Source organism: Numida meleagris, chromosome 17 (assembly GCF_002078875.1).
Source record: "Numida meleagris isolate 19003 breed g44 Domestic line chromosome 17, NumMel1.0, whole genome shotgun sequence".
NCBI classification, from domain to species: Eukaryota; Metazoa; Chordata; class Aves; order Galliformes; family Numididae; genus Numida; species Numida meleagris.
In genome coordinates this window covers 5,056,850-5,078,078 of record NC_034425.1, presented here as the reverse complement: position 1 = coordinate 5,078,078, position 21,229 = coordinate 5,056,850, and the positions used below count along the sequence as shown (strand labels likewise).

Here is a 21,229-nt window from a genome sequence, read left to right as displayed (position 1 = left end):
ATAATGACCAAAATTGAAACAGCTTACAGAAAAATCACAAACGGTGTGTGACCCTGCAGCAGGAAGCAATGGTAGTAAATGAAGCACGATTTTGCATTTATCAAGAAAAAAAACATCAAATATTTAACCATTTTAAGAAGTTAATTTTACCACCAGGTAATTACTACAATCCTTAGCAAGTAAAATATCAGCTTATGTGCTTCATTCAAAAATCATGGCCATATAATTGACACTTAGCAAGTTTCCAAGAAATCCAGAAGCTAATATTTTGCAATTTAATACAAATTATTTTAAAAAGCAATTAACTGAATCAATGAAGTTTCTAATATCATCTTTATGAATATTCTATCTCACACCGTAACAAGCAAAACACCATCAGGTACAATGAAAGCAGAATTTCTTACATGCACTAAACCCAGGATTTTATTTAAAACACAGTTTTCTTCTGCAGAACGATTTCAGGTTAATACAGTGCCTGCATTCTCCCAGACAGACAGAAAACAAACCCAAGCAGTCAGTTTTCTGCTCAGGCTTCAAGATGCCCACTTCCTTCAGCCTAGCTGCAGCTGCTGCTCCAGAAGCACCAGCAGAACAGAACAAGCTCTCCAATCCTCTCCGCAGACCTTGCAGTTTCAGCACTCGTTGACACACATCTTAGAAACGTGCATCGCAGCAATCTCCGGCACTCTGAACCGTGACAGTGCCCTTGATATTTAAGGCAAGTTTCAAGCAGATACCCTTGAGCTGAACAAGGGTTCGGTGGACTTGGGAGCGCCTCCAGAGCAACAAGCATTGCCCGTGCTGGAGGTGCACAACTCCAGGAGGAGGCTGACAGCGCCGAGGCCGAGCATAGCGCGGAGCTCCGCCAGCCTTTGGCAGCACCAGCACGCCAGCCCTGCACAACGCCAGCCATGGTTGAGCTCTGCAGAGAACCACAACACTCCTGATGTTCCAAGGGCACATCTGGAAGCACAGCAGGAGCTGCAGCTGGCTTCTGGCAGACGTGGTGACGGCCATTTGTTACCGGAGTGCACGGGCTGGTGATTGCAGCTCAGCCTTAAGTAACAGCAATGGCCCCAAAATGCTTTCCACGCTGTCTTCTACATCTAGCAGGGACGTTATGGTTCCACAACACACACCATTTGCTTTTAAGATGGGTGTACAGAAGGAAAAATAGGGATATTTTTGCAGATTACACAGCTTCAGGTTTCTGAAGGAAGTAGAAATGGAAATGAATACTTGTGCAGATATGCACTAAAATTTTAATTTAAAAACTGCATCCAAAATTCTCTTTGTTGATGATAATCACTAATAACTTTATTTTAATGACTCTGCAATACTGCTCATTCTCTTTGCTCTCTACCCATGTATAAGTGAGAAATGAGGCGCTGTTCTCTCCACTGACTAGCTGCATTTGTTAGTGCACGCTCATGACTTTTTAATTGCTATGAAGTCATCAACGTTTTTTGGTTAAGGAAAACAAAATGAGATGCTGCAGATTCATAAAGCAAGTTAGAAATGAGATGTTCTGAAAGTTGTGCGGTTTCTGGTTTTGTATTTTCAAGAAGTTTATTTTATACAATGATTAATTTGCTACTGCAGCCTATTAGGAGTCCCAAGCAGCAGGATTACGGGGCTTTGTGTGCCACTTGCTGAAGACTGAACGTTTCCCATTCCTATTTGAAATCCAAATCTCTTAGTTTTCTTTCATGAGGTATTTCCTTTTTAATATTATTTCCGACTTATCTCATCTTGAAAACCAGATGATGTGAAAACCAAAGAAACGTTTTGCTCCCTAACAAAGAATGAGGAATTCAGTCCAACGCTGCCCATGTGTTGGCACTGCTGGAAGGCATTCTTGGGAATAGACCCAGCTCTTGTGAATTCATGCTCCCAATTCAAATAGCCTCTGAGCTGTCACCTCAGAATGCAGTGAAATCCATGCATGTTTAAGACATTTCTCTATCGAGTGACACAGGGTTGCTTTAAACCTTCGCAGAGCAGAGTACTCTGAGGATGTAACTGCTCAGAAATTTCCTTAGACACCTATAAATCCACAGCAATTAAAAGAAAGGGTAAGCAGCTCATTAGCAGCTTTTTCTTCTTCCTTCATGCCGTCTCATTTTAGAACAAAGCAGAAAAGATGACCTACGGCAGCAGTTACTGATGGACACGTACAAATCATACACCAGACTTCCTTTAGCTCAGGAAACACACAACTTTGCAATGACCGTGCATGCTGCACCTCAGTATTTGTAAGGCCAAAAGTTCCCTGGAGCTTGGCAGCTCTCAACCTACCTATCCAGCACTCCAGGCGGGCACACGGAGTGGTCTTCACCACATCAGGAGGGTCCACACCAACATTTAGGCACAAAACTAAGGCAACGCTAACAGTCTTCATCTGGAAAGACAATAGAACAGTCACTTAGCGTGGAAACTTACCCATTTTTGTGTTGAAATTTTACCACTGCTATAAACTTTGAAGAGTTTCAGCTATGCTTTGTTACATGCTCTTTAACACGGACTACTTTAAAACAAGGCCAGGCTGATTACATTTTTCATTTTTTAATAGAGTACTGTTTTAATAGAACAGTACTTACTCTACAAAAATAGTACTTAGATTTTACATTACTATTTTTATACATTATATCTTTTATACATGGAAATGGATATCATCTAGCTATTTCAAATCAGCCACTGCTCAGCTGAAATACATTATTAAAACATGCGAGTATGCCATTCAGGGTCACTGATCAATATTAGAACATATTATGTCCTTTCTTTTTTTTAAAACCAAAAACAATAAAAGGAAAAACACCCAAGCGACCAAGGAAGCCATCACACACAACGACAGATGCAATTCAGACAGACTCTGTTTGAGTCGCTTCCTCTCCAGTCGTCATACTCATCCAGATTTGGTGCTGTTTTAGATACATGGGGCAAAACAAAAGGGGATGAACCACATCGTGATCACTTTGCAGCTGTGTTCCCCAGTCAGTGAGATTGCTGCACACATAGGTAGATAAGGTATCCACTGATACCCGAACTCTGAGCAAAAAGCTGCACTGAACCAATTACTAAGCACTAGAGTAGGTTCAAAACATTACTTGAAAAGTAATATTTTTTACTTCTTTTTTTTTTTAGTAAATGTTTCACTGCTTCGTTCTCTTCTCTAAACTCCTGCATCCCAGTGCCTAAAGCTGTGTCCCAGCACCAAAGGAGCACGGGCAAAGCGCTGCACCTGGTGGAGCACAGCCACCTGCAGCCCCGCTTCCCCAGGGCGCTCATTACCATTCAGAACAGCAGGAAAAAAAACCCAAACCGCGCACTCATAGAAAAAGCTAGAGCCACACAAATGTATAATTCATAAAGAAAGCAGAAACTGGAGCAGAACGACGCTATTCATGCCAAGAAGGGGGAAAGGATCCACATCGGGGAAGGAAATCCTGCAGCCTGACGGGGGTTCTGGAGCAGAAAGTCAGCACGAGGAGCACTTGACAGAAGCGAGAGCAGCGCACAGCACTGTGTCAGTCACTGCAGTCAGTGGCCAAAGAGGGGGAGCTTCACAGAACCCCTCCAGTCTGCAGCCAGCCTTCCCCAGGAGGCCTGCCCAGCCCCCCCCCCCCCCCCCCGCCTGCTGCTCTTTCACCTTCAGCACTTTTCTCCTCAAAGTCTATGAACACCAAACTGCTACCTTCAAAAATCAACTGTGCCAGCAACTTGGTGTTGACATCTCTCACGTTGCTTGCATAGAAAAAAAAGGCTTCAGATCAATTCCCAGGCTGGGTTCGTGCTGAGACCCGCACAGAACAGCACGGGGCTCCTGCCCCAGCCCTGCTGCTGCACCGCAGGTTATTTGCAAGAAACAGATGCGCTATTTTCAAGGTAACAAAACGATACCAAGCACTAAGAAAAGGAAGAACAGCCCCAAAGCTTTAAAACTTACAGAACTTGTTCCGCACAAAGTGGATGTTATAGAACTGGCCTAACTTTTAAAAGGAGCCAAACTGCCCGAGAGCTCCACTGAGCTCTCTCTGGATACCCCCACTCGCACACGCTGATTCTGTGAGTCTCTTTCATGCAGCACAGAGGTGTTGTGTACCAACCACACGCATTTGTAGAGAACGTCAGCGCCCAGCAGCACGACCCAGGGAAAAACCAACCAGCCGAGCAGCAGCATGAGACACCCAGCCGGCACCAGCGGAGCCCCAGCACCCAGCAGGACGCTCTCAGTGCACCCTGGCCATGGCAAACCCACGCAGCCTCAGAAGGAATGCGGTGCTGGGAGGTGTCAGGGCACTGCCATCCCCAGCAGAAGTCCCAGAGCCAGAGGGCAGCACAGAAAGCGGCGGGACGCAGAGCAACGCAGCGGCAGCACGCAGAGCACGCTCTCAGGAGAACACGTCCTGCCAAGCAATCAGCTGTCTCATTTATTTATTGCTTCCCGTTTACGGCCTAATACTTGTTTTTCAATATTTTACTAGTAATGTCTGATCTGTGACTTATGCGGAATGAGACACCATTTATCTTATATTCCCAAGTTCTGTGTTTTAAATAAGCATTTCTCCTTGAGAACAGACAGCGAGCCAGCAATGAAAAGTTAAGTCTAACTGATCCCAAAGACAAATGGGGTTATTTCCCCTCTGCCTTCCTCCCCACGGGAGCCATAAAGTATTATACTTCACAACTGTTTGTTCTGCTAATAAAGAGCACATCTTCAGCAAGAATTACAGCTCGCCCATGCTCCTCTCCGACTCCTATTCAACACCCGTGATGTTGAATCGTCGCAAATCAAAAGAAAGGCTGAACCCACAGCACTGAACGCTTTTCACATTTCTCAACTGTTTCAGAAAGTACTACCAGAAACTCTGTAGCATATTTAAAGCTTTGTAATACAGGAACTATCAGGACGTTCTCATCCGTCATTAAAACACAGGGGAAGTTTTCTACGTTTCAGGAATAAATCCATCACCAAAAAAGAAAGCAGCGATATTTGGTTTGAATTAAAAAAGGAAGAACAACAATATCTGGCATGCTTCTAGGGAAAGCAGTATCAAATATGCTTCCTCAGCAAAGGCTCAAGATCAAAACAGAATGAAAATCTGGATACTACTCACACCCGCATCCAATTCAAATCTTACATACTTGCAGGTAAGCCACAACACAGGGCCCCCCCAGCAGCAGCTCCATGCAGGGCTGGGACCTGGTGCCCCACACCCGGGGGTGAACCAGGAATCCTTATTACTTCTCTCTTTTTCAAATGTTATCTTCCCCTTGGGAGGCCCAGTGCCAAAATATTGAAGAACCATTCCTTGTCAACTTCTTGGGCTCATTTGAAACGTTTACAATGTAACACACGCTAAACAAGAGCTTTCCACTCCAAGGAAGCTTTACATAAAGTTTACAAGAAATGCATTGTTACAAAGAAACGTCAGCGTGCTTCTCCTCCAGGATAAACAGAGCAGAATGCAGAAAAGCACGCATTAACAATTCAGCACCTCAGCTGGCAGCCCTCAGCCATCTGCAGCACAAAGGTCAGCCCTGCTGTGACGGTGCAGGCAGGATTCCTCCATCGACTTCTCCTTCACATTTGTTTTCCTTCTCCGGGCTCCGCATCCTGCGCTCGTGGTACAGAATTCCCTTGGGAGCGCTGCCGTGTCCAACACGCCCGTCCCATGCATGTCCTAAGCACTCCTTACATCTGCAGGTTAATTGCTGCTGCCAGTCGATACCCAAGGTATGCGCACACGCTCCAGTCACCTGTGCTGAGAGCAGTGAGCACTTCACCCTGATGGGGAACAGCAGCAATTGGCAAACCCTGATCCAGCGGCCTCAGCCCCTGAAGGTGCCCTCGGAGATGGGTGATACTGTGCACAACAGAACTGCTCTCAGTGTTAATATGAGGCGGGCTGAGTCACTGCCAGAGCAGGGCAGGAAGGCAGAACACCTGAGAACTATCAGCACATGGCAACTTTCTAATGAGCCCAGCTGTCCAGGATGATTGGGAAAAGATTACTGGATATGTTTTGGCTGAAGAATCTCAAATTCTTCCTTCTCTAGAAGGGGTGAGAAATGATGCAAAGCAACCTCAGAGTCATTAAGCAAGGGCAACAGACATGCAAGGAAGCAGAGCAGTCTTATGCACCCATTCCCCTTCGTTAAGCAGTGAAAGAAAGCATGGAGAGGCTGAGGAGGCACCCAGCTTCCAGGAGGCACAGGTGCAGCAGAACAGCTGCACTGGGAGGACCTCTGCCCAAAACCCACCAGGGCCAGGTAAGGCTGCCTTCCCAGAAGGGCCTAGCGTGTTAAGATTACTTGGAAATGTGCCTCAAAGCTACAAGAAACAATCAATCATCTCTCTGTTATCAGTGGCCTTACTGTGCTGTTACCTTCAGAAACATTCAAGGGTAGCCCAGCACAGCAGCAGCCAATTAAAACAACGCGTTGGAGGAAAAATGAGAATACCCTAAAACCTCTCCAGAAAATCTTCATGAGCCACGAGGCCCCAAAGAAGTGAGCTGCCCTTGAATTTCTGCAGCTACATAAAAGCAGAGAGAAGGAACCGGAGAACCAGCCAAGCATTAGCAAAGTGCTTATGAAAGTGGTGGCGATTGGCCATGACCGCACCCAAGAAAAAAATTAAGTTCAGCGCACAGAATACTCATCCTCTCATTGCGTTTTTCTTGAATGGAGCAAAAAGGTAATTTTCTGTCATCTCACGTTAATGGTGAAGTCTCTCCCCACTCTAAAATTATCTTTGCAAGCGATAACGTTGTCAGCTCGTTTCCAACACATTACACTGCATTTCTATCGCTTATTACTCATACTGCAAATATAATTACAACGAAGCACTCTCCAGGAGCTATTTAAGGGAACGAGACTCCTGGACATTTCTGTGTATTAAGCCATTAAAATTTTAGATTTGCAATAATTATTTTCTTCTCCACCTAGCTAGACGAAGTAGAAATAGCAAATGCATGGCTTTGCGGTGCTTTATATATGCATTGCCTATTCCAGTCTTTAAAGATGGACTTCAGCCAATGCTTAGAGGAAAAAAAAAAAAAAAGACTCACTTCCCAATTCCTAACAGACAGGAGAAAATTCCACACACAGTCCCCTGGTCTTGGAAAACTAGGGAAAAAGGAGAATGATTAAATCCAGGTGAATAAATAAGTATTTTTTTATTCTGTAGTCTCTGAAATTCCCACAAGTTCAATTCACTGCCACAAAGCTTTATCTCAAAACCTCATGTCTTAAATTACAGAAGAAAAAAACATTTCAGTGTGATGCTTGGATGTAGCAGAGCATCTTCAGATTTTAATCTAAGCTTACCAGGAACACAACTGTAATTGATAGGAGTGAATTATGACCTTCCCCTTATAGATACATCTCCCTACCAGCAAAATCAATGGGATAGGAGATTGACTGTGCTAAAGATTTCAGTGTTTGTTACTGTTGTGTAACGGCAAGAGCTTTTTCTTTCAAAATATGACCAGCCACAGTCTTCAGAGCTGTTGAAATCTGCTCTCTCTGCTTAGAGATAAGAACATTTGTAGGCAGCGGTAGATACAGCACAAGCTTCCCAGCTCTGTTCAATCAATACAAACCATCTTAACCCAGAATGACCTCTATTCTAGGTAAGAGGAGATGCGGATCTATAAGTGGGACGGCAATGCTCATTATTTGCAGCAGGGAGGGTTGAGTGGGGAGAAGTTGAGTTGCTTTGTTTTGGTCTTTATTTTGAAAGACCTCCGTCCACCAGCGGTGCCCCACACTACCGCTCAGTTTGCACCCCTCGCAGAACAGCAACAACCACTTCTATTACCACTGACCTAAAGCGGTTTTCAGCCACAGCCCGAGGAGGGAGACACTGCCACCACTGCTCCCAGGGCTGCCCATAGCACCCAAGCAAAGTGCTCCAAGCCAGCCACACCAGGAGTCCACCCTCGCGCAGGAGAAGAACAGGAACTACATTGACACTGCATTTGGTTTAGATCCTGGGCTAACTTACTGGGTTAGGAGTTCCTTCAGCACAAACACAGTTGACAGTGTGTGAAAACATGTAAGAAACCACAAGACAAACGCTTAAGACGCAAGAAGCCAAGCTGAAGGGGAGGCTGCAGCCCACACGTGAGCTCCCAGGCTAACAAGACCCTGCCCACTGCTGCAGCAGCCTCAGTGGCCAAGTGCCTCCCGGTGCAACCCAAAGCAGGGATTTCAAGCCAAAAGAACAGGCACGAGCTTCCAGTGCTGCCACTCTTCACTGGTTTCCTTTGCCACACGAAACATCTGCCACGCGGGCAGGTACACGCTCCTTGTCTGAATTAAGAGCATTTGTATGCAGCACTGCCTTCATCTGCATTTCCATAGAAACCTAATTGTGTATTCCTCTTCTCATAAAAACAGGATTAAATTCTCACTCAGCAAGTTATGAGGCAGCAGGAACAAAACGCTAAAGTGAAACTATTACAACCAGCTTTCTCGCTCTCCGCTTATTTTAGAAATCAATAGAAGTACAGCATAGCTTAATTTAAATATCCAGAATTTAGTAGCAACTTGTCAGTAAAACCCGGTCTATTTGAAACCTTTTTATTTAAATCAAGTTTCATGACTTGACTGCTACCAAGGCTGTGAGATTTAATTCAATATACAAAGCATAATTCTAACCCTCTTGTGTTAAAAATATTCCTTAAATAAATAATAGATCAAAGCAGTGTCACTTTGATGGCATATGTAGTCCAGGGAAGCAGGAGATGGAAGATTAAATGTCTTCAGCGCAGTCCTAAAGGATGAAAGGGGGGTGAGAGAATGTTCCGTTATTTTATCTAGATTTACTACTGATTACCTTTCTTATTTGATTCCTCTCCTTTATTAGATTCCTGCCTTCTAAAGAACCTTCGAGTTCCTACAAACTCTGGGGTTTTTAGAGAAATGGAAGAAGATGGAAAAAAAAAGAAAAAGTAATTCCATTCCCAAATCTTAGTGGAATCATTTCCTATAGCCGTAGTAAGTTCGGATCACTCCATCACATAACACAAGATGATGAATAAGGACAGAACCAGTCTCTGCCTTTGGTTTCTCCATGATTCATGGGGAAAAAATGCCACAGATCTACCTGCAACTCTAGCAAATATGGGATTGCTTCGGTTAAGCAACCTTCCTACTTTAAACATAGGCTCATTCTGTGCTCTGACAAGTGCATTGATCAAATTCAGAATAACTGAATGTTTTCCACACTCTCAAATCACATCTAGTGATAAGATGTACATCCCCTCCAGCCCTCTCCAAGGCCTTCAGAAGCACGTGGAAGAGAGAAAAGCACATTGGAGGTGAATCAGTCATCTAGTAGGTGGCAAGGACCAGAAAAGGAAGGGACAAACCAAGGGAGTGCAACAAAGTGGCAATCAGATGGAGACAGGAGGGAAATAGTTACATGCTGGTTTTAATTTGATGAGCAGCTGTAGACAAGCATCAGAGGCTTCCAATGCTGGCCAAAACATGCATGGCTACAACGCTGACTTCTCATCACTGAGCTGTAATTCTCTACAGAAAGAAAAGAGGGAGAAGCAGCTTTCTGAAGTCAGCTATGACACAATGAGAGGAATTCTTTATAAAGCCAGAGAGCATCACCCAACAGTTATGTGAATTCAAGAGGAAAGGAAAAAATAGAAGTGTTCTTCAGCAAGAAGTAATTGTACATAATGGCAAACTTGTCCAAACGATGCCCAATAAAGCTGTCCAAATCCACCGTGACGTATGACCAAAACTACTGATTCTGATATCAAGAAAAGCGGATTCAAGCTCACAGCGAAAACAGAAGGAATAATCAGAAACATTCTGATTTGCTTCTACTTTCTTACTTCACAAAAATTAGACTCAGTCTCTGTAAGGACGAATGCACTCTGGTCTGACTTTGCTGAGCTCTTTCACGGTGAGCACTATTTTGTGAGACACGCACCACCCGCATCGCAGAGTACTCTAAGCAAAAGAAACTGCAACCCCACAGGCACACAGAGTGCTGTAAGCACTGCCCTCCTCTTCACTGAGATGATTCCCTTCGTCTGTAACAGCCATACGAAATGCACTTCAACAAATACAGCTGATTGCTACTACTCATTACTCTTTACTCAAGCAGCAAGCTATTGATTAGCAAGCCAATGTCATTCCCAATTTAGAAAAAGACAGCTCTGCACATCTTCGAATAAGCAAACAGGAAGTTCCACAGGAAGTTCCACAGGAAGGCAGGAGGATCGCTAAAATAGACAAGCGAGCTCATCCCACCTCCACAGTCTAGTAGAGCAAACTGCTTCCATGCTAAAACCCTTTAAAGGAGGCATACCTACAAAACTGTGTTCTGTGTCTCAATTAAATTAGATTCTAAACAAAAATTAATCCAGTCCATTAATGACCTGCCAAAGCAAATTTTCAGTATGGGACCACGCAGATGATTCTGGCTTTGCCCGTGCTTCCCCAGCACTTTGAAGAACTGTTTACCTGAACGCCCCTCTAAGAAATTAATGTACAGGGTCCTCATTCCTGGTCATAATGCCTCTGGAAAGAAATTACAGGAAGGAGTTTCACCAGCAGATCCCATGCTAAGGTCAGAGTATTACTAAAGGAATCGGAAACATGACAGAAATTTGATCACACGCGGACAACACAACTGTGAGACCCCAGGAATCCTCTAACCCAAAGCACATGCCATGAATGGAAGGAGTGCAGCTGATTATCCTTTATGTTTCTCTGATGTTTTGTTTATTTGCTTGTTTTTAACTTAAGCTAGGTTGGGACACAGATGCTGCTCAGGATTCGAGACACCCTGAAGAGGAACTGTCAGATGCCCTTGGTTTTATCAGCGTCACATACAATATACACTCAAACGCAAGAGAACCACTGTTTTATAACACAGAGAGTGCTTCATCTAATAACTACTTTCTGTCTCCAGAATCACATAAGCTGTTTCCTGTCTCTCACACGCACACAGAGAATACCTTAATTTTATATTGCACATAACACGCTGGTGGCAAACTTCAAAACCACAACGCTTCCTGCACCTTCACCACTAAACAAGTGTAACGACTGCATTCATTGCGCCTCGTGCTGCGTTACCTGCTGATCCACAGAGACCTCATTAATTTTATTGCCTTCACTGAAGAGCATCAAATTCCACTTACAGAGCTCAAACGAGGGAGATACTCAGAGAGCGTGCTGCTCTGAACCCAGATACGTATTTGTCATCGCATCCCCCGAGTTGGACGGAATCCAACAAAGCTCTCTGTGTGTCTCCTACCTCTCCGCAGGCCCGGCACCACACGGCAGGCACACAGACCGAGTAACCCCGTCAGAAGAAAAGCCCGCAGCCCCGCTCGGGGACAGGCAGCACTCCTCCCTCCCTGCCCACCCCGTCCCGCCCTCGGGCATTACCCGGTCCTTCATCCTCCAGCTCTGCGCCAAGGACTTGGAGCCCTCGATCTTCTCGCAGTGCCTCTTCTTCATGAAGGCCAGGGGCAGGTTCCAGTCCGTCAGGTCCGACTCATCCTCCTCCCCCAGCCCCAGGAGGGGCGACTGCAGCAGCTCGGACTCCATCGGGGCGGGTGCTCCGGGCACTGAGGGAGCGGCAGCCCCCGGCCCGGCTCGCGGCGGGGTCACGGCGGGCGGAGGGCGGCGGAAGGGCCGAGGACGGCCAAAGGCAGAGGGTGGCCCCGCGGAGCGCCGAGCTGCCGGCGGGGCCCGGGCCTCCCCTCGCGCCTTTAGCCCCGCGGGCCCCGCGCTCGCTGCGGAGAGAGCCGCGTCCGGCCCATGGCGGCTCCGCGCTCCCTCGCGCTCCGACGGGCCGCGAGCGGATCGGTGAGCGGCGGGGCGGGAGCGGGCGGCGGGGAGCGAAGGGCAGAAGCGACCCGCGGCGCCGGCAACGCGACTCTTCTCAGCAGCGCGGCCAGGAGGCGGCCATCTTCCCCGGCCCACAATGCACCGCGCTACGGAGCGCCGCGTGGGACAAGCGGCGCCGCGCCGGCCCGACCGTGGTTGCCATGGTGACGGCTGAGGCGGCCCCTCGGCGTAGGCCCGAGCCCTGCCCTGCCCGCGGGGGGTCGGCGGGCGGCCGGGGTGTCTGTCGGTGTTCACCTCCACGCGTTGTTTCAGCATCCATCTTCCTCAAATAAAGGTTCATTAACATCAAACATTGCTCCTAACGCGGTTCCTCAGCGCATCTGCTCTTAGCAATAACCAACCGCGTTCACATCGATAATGTCTGAAAGGTGTAAAAAGTATCTTGAGGTGTCGAAAACATGTGTAATTTGACTTATATTAACCTCCATTAGCGTTTTCAGCGTGTTTATATTCACAGACACTTGATGTGTGAAATCCATTCTGCAGGCCGGACGAGGCGGTGCGGGGCCTCAGCTGGGGCAGGCAGCATGTGAACAACTCGTGTGGTTCAGCGCTTTGTGGTGCCCCACACTGCTGCCCCATGGGACCCCAGGATTGCTGTCAGAAGGAACGGCCGCTGCATGGGCAATGTAGCTGCAGCCCTGCTCACTTCCAATGAATTCTGAACACCGATGGCGGAGCTTCAAACGGGAGCAGCGATCTCAGCAGCCGTACGCAGCGCAGATGGGCCACGCAGCCGTGCTGCCGCTAATCCTGGCTGCCGACGGCATTAGGAGCGTGTGCCAGCGCCTGTCCCGCCGGACTGTGCTGCTGGGCGGCCCAGGAGTGCAAATACCTCTGAAGGGCACAGCTGGCAGAGGGCGGCGAGCGCAGATGTCCCTCTGTTCACATCAGCAAAGCTTGAAAGCAGTGGCTGGTTAAGACCCAATACAGGTGTCTTCCCTGATCCCCAGGCCCGTGCTGGAAAAGCTGTGTGTCCCCTGCTCCCTACCCCTGTGTTTCATACTCCACCCCTTTATTTCAGGGGCTCCTCCAAAACACTGCTCTGCTCCCAAGGGAACATCTGTATACCCTGCATATCTCACGGTTCGCACAATAAACGTTCCTCCAGGCATTGTGCAGGGATTCAGGATGGAGTTTCTACTACCCCCGGCATTTGGGTTCATCACTGGAACGCTGCAGAAGAGCTGAGGAGCACAAGAGATGTACCCTGCTGGAAAACAGGGATCTGGCAGGCTCCCTGTGAGCCTTCTGAGGCTGCTGTTGTTACACAGATGGTGAAACACCACAAGTGTCTGCAGCCACAATACACAGCTTGCCCACGGCACGCCAATGCCGCACTCCCCATTACCACTCAGGGCTGGGAGCCCCCACCCCAGCCCACATGTGAGCTCCTGCCCCAGGCCCCAGCACCCCGACCCCTTCCAAGGGGACACTGCTCTGCCAACAGTGCCCAAAACCTAGTGGGACGATGATCTCCATGCTAAATACATATTATTTTTTTAAACGCATGATGAAAAGGGCGTAACATTTAGTTTTAGTGACAGGGAATTTGCAAACTGACCAGAGCTCATAAACATCAAATGAAAAAATTATATCTGTGCTTTACTAGATCGCTGAATAAGCCTCACAAACATCCTTTTCTAAAGGACACATGCTGCAGGTCAGCAGGGAAATCAGTCTCCATTTAAACTCCTAATTTTTCAGGTTTGATGGAAATTGGGATGAGTTGATTTATTCAAAAATAGCACTGCCAAGCAGTTGGCCCCATGGCATCTGCTCTCTGATAGTGCAAATCTTCAGGACAGTGGTCATGGGCTCTCTTTGCTCATTTGCAGCTATATGCTTTAATCAGAGCCACTCGCCTTATTTCATTCGCCATAGGGCAAGGACCAAAGGGAGACATAAATAATCTTCCATTTATATCTCCATAAAAATAGTTGTTAGAAGTGAAGCCTTTCCCTGAACTTCTCTTTATCTTACACCACAGTTCAGTATCAGGATTCTCTCATTGTGGAGAAAATTCAGCCTCTTATTCAGGCTAAATTTTACTCCATTTCGATAGGCCATGGCAAACCCCGTGCCACTACAGTGCACTATCTAGGCTATGTACTTGCTTCTGTTGGACTACGTGTGAGCTTTCTTAATGTTCTGATTTATTTATTTTTAATGTTTAGTTCATATTTCTACAGTATCACCGGCTCTTAAGACTTCTAATGACAGACTGCTTGCCTTCTCCAGGCAGCACACTCTTGACAGCTAATTTCCATCTTAAAATTAAAGCAGGTGCTCCATTCCTACCTCAGCAGGCAGAGAGAACAGTTTATCCTCTTTCACCCTCTCTTACATATATGAAAGATGTTTTTAAGTTCTTTTCTCTGTTACACCTTCCCTAGACAAAACAATCCCCATCCTCTCAGCCTTTCTTTTCTGACCTGATGCCTGAACTCCTCACCCTGTTGTTCCTCTCTCTTTTAGAGTCTCATCAATTGCTTTGCCAGGTTTGCAGCCCTCTAAAACACACCCTCATGCTTGCAGGCAGAACCCCACTTGCAGGGCTTCATTCTGGGCTCTCATCACATCTCAAATCACTGTGTTTCAGCCCTGCTTTTATCTTTTACAAAGCTGAACCCAGGTTTAACAAATCTGTTTTTGATTAGGGCAGCACTGTAAAGCCCTTGTTCTTAGGGAATCTAGGGAATAGACACTCCATGTCAAGCAAGCCACGTTCACTGATGTCCTAAAGACCAAAATGCAGAAGGATTATCTTCTAGAAATACACTTTGAAAAATTCTTCTACCTGCCACTCTTTTTAATGAAAAATTCTCCTATCTCGGTCCCTGTCAGTGCCCATTGTTCAGCCCCATTCAGCCAGCTGCTTCTAATTCCTCTCTTTGGTGGGAAGGAAGAAAAGTATGGAAAGAAGAAAGTTATTCATAAGCATCAAGAGATTTCATCTTTATTTTTCATTAGTCGCGTTCACCGGTCACCAAATGAGTCAAAATCAGGTCCAAAGTCCACATCCTCAGTCAAAGGGCTGCTCTTTTGAAGGCTTCCATAGCAATTGCATGTCTGTGTGCTCATGCATGCGAACACGCCTTCCCCACGCGCGGGCTCTCAGCCAGACACTGCCTGTACAGCCTCTGCCAGGGCTGCCTTCTGCATTTAGGGCTAACAACAGGGTTTGTTTTAACACTTCAGTCGGGGAAGCTTTATATCCTAAAGAGAGTAGGTAAAATATTTATTAGGAAGAATATCTATTTTTAACTAAGCCTGATATCATTTCTATTATTTATGCTTGTGCAGCGCACAGACTTCCCCGCACATCTCCCTGCAGTAAATGTGAGTCGGAGACCGGAGGGTGGGAGCGGGAAGTGGAGCCCGGGGATCATGGGACCGGGAGGAGGTGGGAAAGGAGTGGTTCTGTGCCAAGTCCGATATACATCAAGAAATGATTCATGAGATTGACTCTCCATCTTGTAAAAGAATCCCACTGACCTTCTTCTGCAAGAAAGAGAATGGGAAGGTGTGTTCCCAGCGCAGCATCCTCTTCCTCACTTACTTCTCCATAGGTACACTTGCACATGGGTAGGGAAACACACGCTGTGCAGGTTCTAAGCCTGCCAGGTGCAGCACAGCTCTGCATAGAGTTGTCTTAGTTGGGAGGGCCCAACCGGGAGCATGATGGGGTTCTCTTCTCTTCTCTTCTCTTCTCTTCTCTTCTCTTCTCTTCTCTTCTCTTCTCTTCTCTTCTCTTCTCTTCTCTTCTCTTCTCTTCTCTTCTCTNTCTCTTCTCTTCTCTTCTCTTCTCTTCTCTTCTCTTCTCTTCTCTTCTCTTCTCTTCTCTTCTCTTCTCTTCTCTTCTCTTCTCTTCTCTTCTCCCGTTGAAAAGGGCAGAATAAATACTAGGTCAAAATTCTCCCCTTGCCCTTTCAGTGGAAGCAATGGCTTGTCATCAGAGGAAATATTTCACTGAGAAAAGCAGAGAGAGAGAAGAGGTGACGCAGTGACAAGAAGCAGAAGAACTGCGGGTTCCGTCTTTTCTCTTTGCCACCACTGAACTACAAAAGGGCGTTCCTTGATGAATCAGCAGCAGTAGGGTTTAGTTAATGTGTGCATTTGACATTCTCGGAAAAGAGGTAGCAAAGAAGGTGGAAGTAATTTGGATTGTGAAGCAACAGCTGCATTTCACCCCAAAGGTGGCTTCGGGTCAATGCCAAATGTAGAGATTTCCACATTCCTGCTCCCACTGCGGAGGCTTAAATGACCACTCCGCAGACCGACAAAAATTGGTTGCTTAATGGAGATGTTTTTCTCATAAAGCCTGAGTGAAGCTGTGCTCAATACGTGTGGGGATACAATAGATTAGATAGTTTGTAGAATGCGTTAATAGAGTTCTCAAAGCACTTCACTATCCATCTCCATGAAAGGCGTTACATAAATGTGAGCTCATTTGTTATCATTATCTCTCCTTGTCTCTTTGCAGGGTGGGTAATTTGCTGGGTTATCGGGCTATGTGTGTTTAAAAACACATGAGAAATGTAACCTCAGCAGACAGTCACTGGTTTTCTCATTCTTAAGAGTAGAAATGTTTCCTTAACCACTCTGTAGCTGCTATAGATCCTATCAGCTCTGACTCAGAGACAGAGCAACCCCAATGCACCAGAAATAGAAGCCGTGAGTTCTGCTGGCTCCTTCAGAGCCTGTCAAAAGCACTCTGACCAAACATCCATTTGCTGATACACCATTCTGCAAGTGCACCTACCCACGGAGCGCAGACCTGACTCGACATTCCCTTTAACTGGAACAGAACTGCTTAATTAGAGTAATTCAGCATTTCACAGGATGTTGCTGGGAAGTTCTTGTACTGTCTTCTTCTCGAGCTTGGGAATAGGAGCAGCCTTGGGAAATGCCCGGCACAACGATGCAGAGATTGCTTCAGTCAGAACTGCAAAGGTTTGGTTTTAGGATGAGCAAAGAGGAGGCAACAGCCAAGAGACCTGGATCCAACCAAAACAAACCCTGAACGGAACATGCAGCCCAGGCTGACCCATGCTGTATTACTCACTAATGTCCTTTTACTTAGCAAAAAGACAAAAATCTCTTCCTATGCCTGAGAAATGTAATTATCCATGGAAGTAGCAGGATTCCATAGTTCCTTTTTTACCATTCCCTTGAAATAAACCATTTGAAACCCTTTCCTTATGCCTAGGATATTTCAAACTCAAACTCCCAGTACACAGTGACATGACGATCAGCATTGATTTTCCAGGTTTTGGTGGGTTTGATGGCTGCTGTGTTACTGCTGAAATTCCAGCAGGTTTCTAAGAAATAATGTGACTAGACTTATTATCATTAATGGAAGCAGGATGAATATATACACGAACATCTCATTTACACAGGGGAACGTCCATACAGCTGGATAGCAAAGGCGTCTCTACGTGGTAAAATAAGCACTACATAAATCTAATGTATGAATTTATAGTACACTAATGACTTCCCATTAAACTGCTGATTGAGCAGTCAGGATGTGGCAAGCATGAGAAGCTCACTCCGCTTCCCAGGACCATGCCAAGAGCTTCTGTCCTTGGAAGCAGTGCAGTGCAGCCAGTGTAGTCTAGGTTTGCAGTGTCACTTATTTTGCATGTGCCATGGAGAAAAGCCCTCCAAAAAAAAACAGCAAAAGCCAATCGGACCCACAGACCACATACTGGCAGCGTTGTTACTGCACTTGAGCCAAAGCAGGGCAGGGCTGATGTTCTCAAGTTTGGATGGCACCCAATTCTCGAAGCAAAGCGCAAAGCGCTGTGAGAAACACCAACAAAAACTCCCACCCCCCGGGCGTTGAGGAGCCCAGAGGTCTGCAGTCCTTCACCTCCTGCAGATCTCCTGTCCCCACTGCCCATCCTGGCGCTGGCTGTGGCCTCGCTGGGCTCCTGCCTCTTGCTGCAGCATCAGCCCGGGAAGCGCCAGCTCTGCTCGCAGCCGGGCTCCGCTTACCGCCTGGAAGCAGCTCCTGGGTCATTCCAGTTACACCCACTACCTGCAGCTTCTTAAGCCTCATATCTTGGAAGAGGAATCAATAACATACCCAGCCCTAATGGCATCCTTGCCATTGTCTTCCATGTCAAAAGAGCTCCTCCTTTGACATCTTCCATGTCAAAAGAGCTCCTCTCCCCTACTAAAAGCTACACTTCAAGGAAGGGCCGTTCCCCACAGCAGGCAAATTCAATGACTCCCTACTGCATTATGGCATTTTTACCTATCCTGGCTTTAAAGCCTTGTTGTATTTTAATCCAGGTGTTCCAAGCTATCCCCAACACCATTGCAGACTGGCTGTGGCACAAGCAGCGGCTGCCCCTCCAGCACCAGCAGAGCTCTCTGCCAGCTCCACCCCACGTGCAGGCAGATCTCGCTGCTCAGGGCTCACAGGACACCTGTGTGCACAGACCTGCAGACACCCACCAGCCGTCCCCCACCCCATATGAGCTTGGAACCCCCTCGGAGCCGTCCTGCCATCTGTCCGCCCTCCCTTCAGGCACGGAGGCATGCCCAGCCTCCACAGACATTACCATAACAGAGCACAGAGCGTGGGAGAAGGAGAGCAAGAGACTGTGCAAAATAATAAGTAATCGCAGGAAGAAACTGGGGCACAACGGTGTCTGTGGCTTTTGATGTTTCCCTCCCGTCCCACCCTGCCTTCCTCCTGGGGAAAGGGAACGCTGCAAGGTGGGACCAGGCCCCGGCTGTTTCTGTACGGCGCACCAGCAGGATTACGGATAAATATTGAAGCTATCAAAGAAGCTTAAGGGATTTAGGAACCCACTCCCCATTATTATCCTCTCTGCAGCAGAGGGAAGCGATCTTGTGCAGAGACCTCGAGCACACACCAGGACCGTGCAGGCTGCTGAAACGCCCCACGCCTGTTACAAATGTATCCCCCTTTGTCGGACGGGGAAAAAAACGACTGGTGCTGTTTGTTAGAATAAATGCAGCCACGGTTTGTGCCCGGCTCTGTGCAGGCACAGGGCAGACCCATGGGGCAGGGAGCTCCACGCACAGCCATCCATCAACCAGCTGCCTCCTGCCACAGGAAATCCCAGACAGGAATGGGCCGAGGGACGGTCTCGGAGGAAAAGCCATCGTTCCTTCTGGTGTGTGCAGAGAGGGACAGAAGTTACTGTACAAATCAATTCCGAAACGGAGAGGCGGATGTGGGATGCTTCAGACCTGCCCTCCATTCAAACCTTCTGCCGAAGAGTCGCAACAAAACCTCATTAACAAAACATGACGGCGGGCCCCGTTCCCCCTCCCGGCTCTCAGTTCCCGCTGTAGGGCAGCTCTGCTGACGGTAAAGCGATTCTTGGTGTGCGCCAGCACAGGGAGCACCACCCCGAGCCCCGGCCCCTGCTGCAGCTCTCCTGCAGTCCTGGCTGATGCAGGAGCAGACCTCGAGCAGCCAGAATGGTTTCTCTGCCACACTTTGTAGGGAACGCTGCAGTTTTAAACCACAAATTAAATTTTTAATGAAACTTCATAACGGTTGTACCCAAATGTAATGTAATATTGATAGGAGCTGTGCATCCAGCAAGCACGAGATTGCCCTAGAAAGCTTTTTAGGATGTTATGCAATATATGGTTAAATTAATTATTTGTAGTGAAAGGACCTGTGCCCCTATAGCATCGCTGATGTACCGGCACAAAGAGCACACTCCTCGTTCTCACTGGATGTAAATGTCAGGCATTTCAGGAGGAAACTGACTTCTGAGATGGGAACAATGAAAGAGAGGGAAGGAAAAAGGAGGAGAGACCGAATGTGTGTGAGAGAGACAGAGAGAAACGGAGAGGGAGAGATCTGCAAAGAAAGACTGCAGCAAAATGCAGCAGATTTCAGAACTCCAGTCCAAAGTGTTGGTCTGTTACAGGAGGGAATACTCCATCTTACAGGCGGTGCATTTGCACCAACTGCACACCCCGCTCAGGCAGCCCTAATGAGATCCGTAAATTTTTGAAAGCATTAAAAATACATATTCTGCATATGCACCGCTCTGCAGCCTTTGGCGGGGCGGTGTGCGCTCACCTCCCGGCCCTGGCCGTGCTCACCCCGCATGTGGCACCGTGCAGACCTGGGCGCTGTCCTCGCTGTGCACCCAGCACCCATCCTCGTGCCACGTCCTGGGGAGCGGGGCTGCAGGGATGAGCCCCAGGGACGTCGGCTCCGCCGTCCCCCAGAGGCACCAACGCCAGGAGCTGCGCTTCTCGCTTTGCCCATTACCGTTTCCCATCGCAGAGCCGTCTCCATCCCATAATGGATCATATTGCACGGAGGAGACTTAGCTGCGGAATCAGCATTCCCCCCCCAGGAGGATGGTTTGTGTGCAGCCGCTTCCACAGACAGGAGAGAGAGCTCCCACTCCTCGCTCCACGTCCGGCCCCTGGGATCACAGAGATCCACTTCCAAAATGCCCTTTATGCATCTGCAGCTCTGCTGGTCCTACACAAAGGGGGGGCTGGGGCTGAACACCTCCGAGCTACAGCTCTGCACTGGATGCTGGCCCAAGGGGACTGCTGACCCCGGGGGGAGCACCCCGGGCTGCCCGAAATCCTCCGAATCACAGACACAAATGTGCCCGCTGGCTCCTGCTCAGCACCACGCCACCTCCGAGGGGCCTGGATCGCTGCGCTCAGCTCTTTCCATCTACGGAGCGATAAATCAGCCACAGAGAACGCTTGGGGAGAGGCGAGAGAAGAGTTAAAAATAATAGGGGCTCCATTATTCCATTATATCTATCCAGCTCCTAAATCTGCAAAAGCAATAACGGATCCTACTGCATGATTCAGTGGTTCTGGAAAAGCTGAATTCTCGATCGTATTTTCTCGTTCTTTCCTTCACACGAGGAGACACGGGGGTTATTGTGTGTATCTGCTGGAGCGCAGCTCTGTTGTTTTTTCCCATCCAGGTATTTATACGGTCTCCATCACCATAGTATCAGAGTGTTTATTTTACTGCACCTGTCACCTTGGGCTCCTCTCAGCATAATGTACTGTGGATGACAAAAGCTCCCTAGTTAAATTGGTTCAGTGACATGAACAGCTTTGTCAATACCACGCAGATGTTAACAGAAGTGGGCTCCGATTCGGCTGCCTCCCAGACCCGTTTTACACCGGTGGAACCCTACTGCCTGCAGTAACATTGCTTTCAGCTTGCATTGCCGCCTGTGGCAGAAGAATTGGACCTGCAGTCTTTTCAGCCTTTTCCACAGCATCCTTTTTTTTCCAAGGGAAAGACACTGACCAGCACAGAGAGGCCTGCCCCGTGTCTTTCCCTGCCCAGCCCCCC

At 47.7% G+C, this 21,229-nt stretch overlaps 1 protein-coding gene across 3 annotated transcripts in view; it reads right to left on the bottom strand.

Annotated features, from left to right (window-relative positions):
- RPTOR (regulatory associated protein of MTOR complex 1) overlaps window positions 1-11,982 on the bottom strand; it is a 120,910-nt gene extending 108,928 nt beyond the window's left edge. For all 3 annotated transcript variants that reach the window (XM_021414621.1, XM_021414622.1, XM_021414623.1), the window contains exons 1-2: window positions 11,425-11,982; window positions 2,299-2,401 (exon numbers count right to left, since the gene is read on the bottom strand). In XM_021414621.1, coding sequence (XP_021270296.1) covers window positions 2,299-2,401; window positions 11,425-11,586 — 265 coding nt within the window. In that variant the 5' untranslated portion in view covers window positions 11,587-11,982. The remainder of the gene's footprint in view (window positions 1-2,298; window positions 2,402-11,424) is intronic.